This window comes from Argiope bruennichi, chromosome 3 (genome assembly GCF_947563725.1).
Source record: "Argiope bruennichi chromosome 3, qqArgBrue1.1, whole genome shotgun sequence".
Taxonomy (NCBI): Eukaryota; Metazoa; Arthropoda; class Arachnida; order Araneae; family Araneidae; genus Argiope; species Argiope bruennichi.
This window is the reverse complement of record NC_079153.1, coordinates 119,408,899-119,418,028: the sequence shown is the minus strand read 5'-3', so window position 1 is coordinate 119,418,028 and position 9,130 is coordinate 119,408,899. Positions and strand designations below refer to the sequence as shown.

Sequence of the window (9,130 nt, the reverse complement as noted above, 5' to 3'; positions counted from 1 at the left end):
ATAAAATTTCTCTTGCTGATGTGGTGTGAAATTGGGGTAAAGTCACAAGCTTACTCTCCTTGTCATCTTATCAAGCTTCAATTCGATAAGATTCGTCACAAAACAGGCTTAGTGTAATTTGAAAATGGGTTCTAATTTTAAACTAACTAAATTAATCGAATTACTATGAATAATAAGAGAAGTGGTTAGATCAACGGTTCTTGTTACAGATTGATAAATTGTAATGTCCTTGAGTTCTTGTCAGGAAAGTTTGTTATTGAATTTTATCTAACATCTATGAGTTATTTTCAATGTGGAATTGGTTCACTGAAAAAAAATGACTGAAATCGAACATTATAAAAACCTTATTTCTAATCTAAAAAATACATAAAAACATCAAAATATGGACAAAAACAACAAATGTCCATATTTTTTAGCAATGTATATAATTAGTTTAGCAAATTTCATTTTCATAGAAAAGTCAATAAATGTGTCAAAACAATCGATTTTTTTTTGCAGTACTTATAGAATTTAGATCAGTTATTTAAAAAAAAATCAATACTTTTTAGTAAATGATTTTATTATCTAAAGGTGTGACACCTGTTATTCCAAATATCCTTAAAAATCGTAACCGTTACCTAGTTTTTATTATCACTACAAAGGAACGTCAAATTGCATTTTCTTCTGTTTTTATTGCATTTCGATTTTTATTCGTTTCTTTCAATTTTGGCTCATAGCAACCTAATCAACACAAAACTGTTTTACGTTTTGAAAAAAATAAAATAAAATAAAAGCTTCCGATAAACTGTCGCTTTTTTTAAACTTGTCGCGAGATCTCTTGATCCTTTTCGCCCCTGATAAAGAGAAATTATCTTTTTGTTGTTTGGCTCCAACACCTAGCGGCGATAAATCGCCAATCTAACAGACGTTCTGTCGGCGGGCAGAATGAAAACAACGCCAACGTGAGTGAAAGGCAGCAGAAGTTCGCTGATTATTCGACGGTGTGGCGAATTTAGAAAAATCTTTTGTTGCATCTCTCTATCAGGAACAAACGGTGACTATTAAAAGGATACGCTAGATAATTAACACCCTTTTTGATTATAGAATGGCAGACAAATTATCTGCTGCGAACCACGATGCCAAAGAATACGGAACTTTCAATTCTCAAGACTCGCGCGATTCAAAAAGTGAGAAGCAACAGGTTTTGGACTCGTATTTAAGCAGAGAAGGGTGAGTTAAGTTTTATTTTAACTGTTTAAATGTGTTAAATAAATGTAAACAATGAAAATAAAAAACAATATTAAATTCCGTTATTTCTAATTTTTTGTTCCACGATTATTTTTTTAAAAAATTGTGAAATTTGTAGAACTTGATGAATAAGCAGGAGGATTGAAAGAAAAATAATTTAAAAAATTACTATTTGATTTTAAATGTTATCTTAAAATAATTAATTCCCAACATTATATGTTTGATTATAATTTAATTACATCAAAAAACAAAGAATGAAATAATTTCATTAATCACTAATTAAAGTTTTCAAAATGAATTGAATAAAGGCAGAAATAATAACGATGCAAATTTGTATGAAAAGTAGAAAATCTTTAAATGAAATCTGAATAAAATGATTGTAATGATTTTCGAACTATATGTTTATAATTTACTCCTAATTGCTTATATTTACTTTTAAATATCATAAATTTCTGTTATTGTAGGTTTGTTGGGAAATAAGTGATCTCGCCAAATTTTGAAACATTTATGTTGCACACTTATAATCTTTCATATAGAACAAAATACTACTATTATTTTCTAATGTTGTTTACAATTTTTTTTCAATCATTTTTCAATTCTGCAAAGATTTAAATTATCTTTAGATGTTATAAAAAGCATTTTCTTTTTAGATGAATTTTAACCATTTGGTTACATTTAATGTATCAGAACGCTGTGTATTTGTTTAAATTTTTTAATGATTTTTTTTAACTTTAAATTATCTTAATATTATGAGAGTATATATCATGAATAATATATATTAAAAGAATTTTCGCATAAAGTATACTGCTTCTATGGACCCAAACGATTAATTATGCTAAAAATTCAAAATATTTTTTTCAAATAAATGGTTATCCAAAGGATTAGACGAACTTTTAACTAATAAATTGTCTCATTTAATAGACTGTCTAGATTTAAGATGAAAATCTTTCTGAAATTCGTCTAATTCGAATTTTTTTTAATCGATTCTTTATTTTTCGTTATCTTTATTCTTCATTATTTCATAATCACAAAAATGTGCTGATGAAATCCTTTCGTAAGAATAATTTTTGCAATGTTTTTCACGATTGCTTCATTATATAAACACTAGATTATGATTATCATGAAGTGAACTGATCAGAAAATTAAATTAACTGCTATATTAATGATCAAATTAGTTCGTAAATGTTCTCATTTCTAGAAGGAAACTGATTTAATTATGGACGCTAAATAGAAGGAATAGTATTCAAAATCCATTTTTCGTTCAAGTAATTACTATTTTTTTTTTTTTTTTCGTCTTAACGTTCTTAATGTTTTATGTACTACGCAATGGTGATAATAGATAAACATTAAGGCACGGTATTTAGTTTTATCAAAGATGGCAAAAAATATATAAAAATTGATTGTAAAATATTTTGATTAGAATTATATGCGCAATATAATAAGAATTTAATAAAAGTAATCTTTTATTTAAAAATAGAAATAGTATGAAAATTTTTAGTCTATTTCAAAAATACCAAATACTGTTCATTTTCTTTTTAATTCTGAAAAAAACAGCGACACAACCATTCGCATTCATTTATGTCAAATTTTATATATTTGTCACACGACTCTGTGCGAGTCATAAAGTTCCACAAAACTGATTCATCAGTGATGGCTTGTGTTTAACCTCAGAATTATTGCAGTAACACCAACTTTTAAAAGTAATTATATTTAATGACGTATTTATTTTATTTTAAATCGTAATAGCGGAATCCATAAATCTTGCGAAACTTATAAAAGTATTCTTTCCTACAATGGAGGACGAAAAACCGTGAATTCCAGGGAATTGTGTTTGACATCCTTTACCTATTGAATTGAATCCGGCCATGATGGCTATATACAAGATTTCGATTTGCGGACTAGAAAGCTTCACATTCTAGTACCGATTTTATCCAATAGCCATCTTTTATGTTGACCTGATGTTCGTTAACTCTGACGTCAAGAGTTAAATCTTCTATTGTTGCTGTGGTAAGGAAGTTTGAAAGGGAGTCGACCATTGTTCTTACTATGTCATCTGATTCTGGTTATAGTTACAAGCGGTCTTACAGTGGCCCTCGCGTTGTTTCAAAAGAGGCATTAATATCAATAAACTCTTGAAGCGCATGCGCAGAAACAAGTACAAGGTTTTACATGCGTGGCAGAGTGGGATTGCATTTCTTCTATCACAAGTTTTTGAAATCCATAAAATGATGATAAAATTAATAATTGAGGATAAATTAATAGATAATTTTGGTATAGTTAAATCTGAAAGACTTTTTTTTTGTAATTTATATGTCTCTATAATTTTTTTATAAATATTTAACATTATTATGATTATTCCGTGAAATATCTGAATGTAAATATAACTATACCAACAATATTCCGTATAATCGCTCTTAACTTATATTAAAGAGCATAATCAATTCCTAAAGTTATGTCAGATGTAAAACTTCGCTTTTATATCATTAATTAAATCATCTGCACTTCAACATTTTTTTTGACATAAACGGTAAACTAAGAGAATTTGCTATCAAACATCAACCACTTCTAATGTTTTAAGCGCGAAAAAGTACTTTTATTGTCCTATAAGCAGCAATATAAAATTATTTCTTTCATTAAAAACGAAACAAGAATGGATTAAATTTTTATAAACATGAACCCTTTTACTACTAATCCGGCCCAACCCGGCCTTAGAACTTCTATATTAATAAACCATTTTTGGGTCGGATATGCAGGGTATGAAGCAAGATGCTATTAAGTGTACCCTCACTTTGCATCCTGAATTCTTAGTTTTAAAAAAATACACCCATCCCCAAACGGCTCATTAATTTAGAACTTGCACGATCAGGTAAGGCTGGATTAGTAGTGATAGGGATAAATAATACTAATAACTGATATCCATTCAGTAAAAAGTCAATAATTAATCGAAGTTTTTGCTTTGTAAAACTTGTTATTAAGTGATAAATTTTAATTATTTCTCTAGTAAATCTAAATGTTATTTATAAAATCTGTTCTTAAAAACTACTTTTAGTTAATGATAAATTTCATCGCATTTTTTTTTTAAAGTTAAGAAAAGTCTTAAATAGAAAATGTTTTTAATACGTGTAAAAGCTTTGATTATGGTAATAAACATACTTCATTCCAATTGTTCTCTGTAATAAAATGAATGACAATATATCTCAATTAATAGCGAACTCATCAAACTAAGGCCAGATTATTTTATTGTTATATGAAGCAGAATGCAGCATGTGTTTTTGAGAAAAAACTTTCCTCAATTCTTTTCATACCGCCACCGCCGGATCCATCATCGGCAGTAAAGGTTTGAGGTTAATGGACAAATAAAATTATTCATAATTCCATCTGGCTGCGGGTTATTCTGACTTTAATTTTTGAGCTAAATTTATTATTGGTGTCAACTCCTGTGCTGGGAAATTAGCTGCCATTTGGCGCAATTTCACTTTTCCAAACCAGACAAATGATTTATTAATGATTAGGCAAGAAGGGGGAAATTAAAAATAGTCCTGAATAGTTTTGAGTTATATTTATGATATGAATTTCGAAAATCTCTCTTTAAATAGTTTTGATGTATTAGTATTAAGTAGTATGTTCTGCACAGTAGTATGTTCTGAAAATAGTGAGCAGTGGCGTTTTAAGGTATTTTATCGTCCTAGACAGTGGACATTATAAGGCTCCTTCTTTTAATAGCATGATCCATTTAGATTAATATTTGTATTTTTTAACTTTGTAATTATGTATTTATTTTATTCATCCATTACGACTCCAGACTGTCCGGCATCCATATTTGAATACTATAGTATTAAAGTAGATGTTTCATTTTATAAATATACTAATAATTGAGTGAACATATAATAAGCAAATAAAAAGTTGGCCAATTATACTTGATATTAATATCCCTCTAATATATATAATTCGTAAGATTTACATTTTTTACAAACTTTATTTTGACAGCTAAGAAAATAACTTTTTTATCCGCCCATTTTCGATCCTCTCTCAATTGTGCCTCCATTGGTAGTTTCCTATTCAGTCTGAATGGAAACACGCCACTTGTAGGAAGAGTTATTAAAAATATGTTCCTCTACTTTAAAAATGTTACTGCCCATCACTGAAATAGAAATAATCTGTGTCCATGTGAACGCAATAGCCCTATGGTACAGACTCAGTTTTGCTGTCAATGTGTTGAGAATTTGAGATCCGATTTCATGTAAGATTTTCCAGGAATATGATCGTGCTTCCCCACTGAATCGAAGGTCAACCCATTCTACTTATGGTGTGGAATTTTGAAAATAAAGTCATCTGAAAAATTATTCTCATTCCTTGGTTATGATTCAAAAGTATGAGACCACTCACAAAAAAAAACTCTTAAGTAATTTAAAAACGAGACATTAATTTAAAACCAATGTATGAGATTATCTTGTTAAAGTATATAAAAAACATTTATCCGCTTGGGAAAATATTCATCGACATCAGAAAGCTCTGTCCGACTTAATGATTGTATTTTCTCTGCCTTTTTATTGTCTTGCCAAAGCAAAGATTCTCAAACAGGCCACTTTTTAAAAATCGAATCTGGGGTTATTCGTTTTGTCTTCGGTGTATTGATTTTTTCAGAAAAGAACAAAGTGGTCTCTAAAGTGGTTTTATGGGCCAAAGAAAAAAAACTTTTGCGAAGGAAAAAGCATTTTTTATTAAATAAAATTTCAAGCCTACGTCACATTTTTGTGAATTGTAGAAAGATGCAGATATACATTCAATATCTTATTTCAACTGGGAACTGTCAAAAATTGACTAGGAACCCACTGTTTTTGTAAACCCCTATTTTAAAGCACAAGGAACTGCTTCTTATAGTAATTGCCTCAATAAATTTTCTTCCTTATCAAATAGTGTTATAAAACTTATTTAAATTCTGCTTCATTCTAATGTGGATGCGTAAGTTCTTCAGAATTTATCAGGATTTGCTCTTGCTTTCTTCTTCTTCTTCTTTTTTTTTTTTATTGAGGGGTGGAAGACTTGGTATTCTAATGATTTGAAAAAACTAGAGAATAATGGTCTCCCTGAAACTTTCTTGCATAATGTCTTATAACGGTGTTAGTCCCTCTCCCCCAGCATACAATTGTGGATCTTGGGTAAGACCATGAAATCCATGAGTGCAGAGATTATCTTTCTTGCATAATCTCTTAAAAAAGTGTTAGACCTCTGCCCCTGGCATACAATTGTGGATCTTGGGTAAAACCATGAAATCCATGAGTGCATAGATTATCTTTCTTGCATAATCTCTTAAAAAAGCGTTAGACCTCTGCCCCTGGCATACAGTTGTGGATCTTGGGTAAAACCATGAAATCCATGAGTGCGTAGATTATCTTTCTTGCATAATCTCTTAAAAAAGTGTTAGACCTCTTCCCCTGGCATACAATTGTGGATCTCAGATAAAACCATGAAATTTATGAGTGCACAGATTTCGTTTGCCACATATGCGTGCTTCATAATATTGTAAAGGAACCAGTACTTTTATATTAACTGCATGTTATTGGTGAACAATAATTAAAATAGATCGATATCCGGCAGAAATCAAGAATTTTTATAGGATTTGGCGATCAATCGCTGCCATAGACACCAGAAAATCGAATATATATTTCCGATACCATTTTTCCAACCGATTGAAAACTAATTTTGATAAATAATTACCATTATATTCACAAGGTTACATAATAAATTTCATAGATTTAAATCGTTGTGTTTTTGTGATGTCGCGTTTACATGGTTCTAAAAGTACAGACCGACAGACGGTCATTCCTTTGACGGATTGATTTCCAAATTTGATAAATATTTATACTTTGGATATTAAGTCTGTGTATCAAATGTTATTCCTCTAAATAGCTTCGTTTTATAGTTATCTTGCTGACTTATATTCGTACAGGCGGACAGACAGACTTCCTTTCAAAATTTGATAAAAATCAAATTTGTGTTATCTATATTTGTCTACCTATATTGAATTTCATATGAGTAACTCAAAGCATTACTGAATTATCATGCTCATAGGTCCAAAAATATGTTTTTCCGAACTCGGGGACGCCTGATTCTGGGAGATGAATCAAAATTAGAATTTCGAATTTTTTGATGATTACAATACTTTATCTTTGTATGTTTCCCCGATTATGTGGTGCTGACGTTTGAAGAGGAGGGTGCCAACTTAGGTATCGTCTTTGTTATCGGATCACGTGTCAGAATTGCGAGGTCCGTCCCAAAATATCTGTTTCTTTAAAACGGGACGTTAATACAACTAAAACTGAAACTTTGTATGCTTCATATAATTAAAAGTAAAAGAGTAACAACTTTTATAATTCGAGGAAAAAAAACCTTTATGTAAGTACAAACAGGTTAAATAATTCCTAATCGATGAGAAATAAGTATATACTTCCATTTGGAAAAGTGCTTTATATGATGTATTATATTTTATTTCAGTCAGTAAATTTTTTTTTCGATGCTTATATTTATCACATCTAAATTTTTTTTCAGTCTATCAATTTGAAATTAGTACTGATTTATACTTTATTTAACACGAAGCAAAACAAAGAGAAAGTATTGTAATCATCAGAAAAAATCAAACTGGAGAATATGACTTAATCTCCACATTCCAGACATCTCTGAATTCGGAATATACGTTTTTATAATTGTCTTTGAACACGGTAACTTCACTGCTCCTTGAGCAAGATGGCTGAGTCTCCAAATTTGTAGATGTCTTCCAAAATTTAAAATCCATTCCGAGAAAGTGTGTCGAACCGACTCTCCGATTATAAACTAGCACAATAACTATAAAATTAAGAATAGTAAATAGATAATATTTGGTAGACAGATTTAAAATCTACATTGTAGATATGTACATAATTTAAAACCGAATCCCCCCCCAAGAGGTTAGTTGTCTGTTGATCGGTACTTTCACTAGCATGTAAACGCAATAATTCAAAAAAAGCTATGATTTAAATAAATGAAATTTGGTATGTGTTTATATGACTACACTTGTGGTTCTGCTTCAAATTTTGATTTTAATCGTTCTAGAGAAGATTTATCCAAAATATGCATTTTTTTTAGTATTTATGTATTAATAGCATTCCAACGATTTATCGTTAAAAAAATCGTCACGATCGCACTGTAATAGGCGTTTTCGTAACTATTGTTCGCCAATGGCATACGATTAATAAATACACACACATTTATTTGGGAAAATTGTAGAAAGTTTCGGGAAAACTACTCTTGCTGTTTTTTGTTTGTTGGATATAAAATTTGACTCATTGGACCATGGGATTTATAAAAAATTAAGTTCATAATTTTTCAGCAGCGCATTATTGACAATAACTACACAAATTATAATATCTTACGTTATTTAACCCTTTAAAGGGCCATTTTTTTCTAGTTATATTATGTTAAAATATTTTTAGGCTTGAAATTAGAATAAGGAAAGGGATTCATTTAACTTATTAGATAAATTTAATTTGATTAATTAATTAATTTTTTATTTAATAATTAAGTAACAAATCAAGACACATCATTTTAAGTAAGATAAAGAACTGAAGCATCTAAGTTTCTGTCTTTCTAAAAATTTTTGTCAGAACTTATGCCAACCTACATAAATTCATACAAAGATTGATAAATTTGGTGGAAAGCATACTTCCCGCGGCCCTAGAAAGGGTTAAAGAAATTACCCAGCTATCTTTAATAGTTTAGGAATCAGCTATTGAGCCATACTTAGAGTGGATATCTTATATACCTTTCATGTTCAATAAAGAAACACTTATTTAAACGCACATTAGGTAGCAATTTATTTAAATTAGGCAGCACAATATGCAACCTCTTAAGCTATATAGCCAAATTG

The 9,130-nt window shown here is 29.7% G+C and overlaps 1 protein-coding gene across 1 annotated transcript in view; it reads left to right on the top strand.

Moving 5' to 3' along the window:
• The first annotated feature begins 892 nt into the window (after positions 1-892).
• LOC129963589 (pendrin-like) overlaps positions 893-9,130 on the top strand; it is a 75,365-nt gene continuing 67,127 nt past the window's right edge. Inside the window, exon 1 of the mRNA XM_056078056.1 lies at positions 893-1,209. Coding sequence (XP_055934031.1) covers positions 1,085-1,209 — 125 coding nt within the window. The 5' untranslated portion in view covers positions 893-1,084. The remainder of the gene's footprint in view (positions 1,210-9,130) is intronic.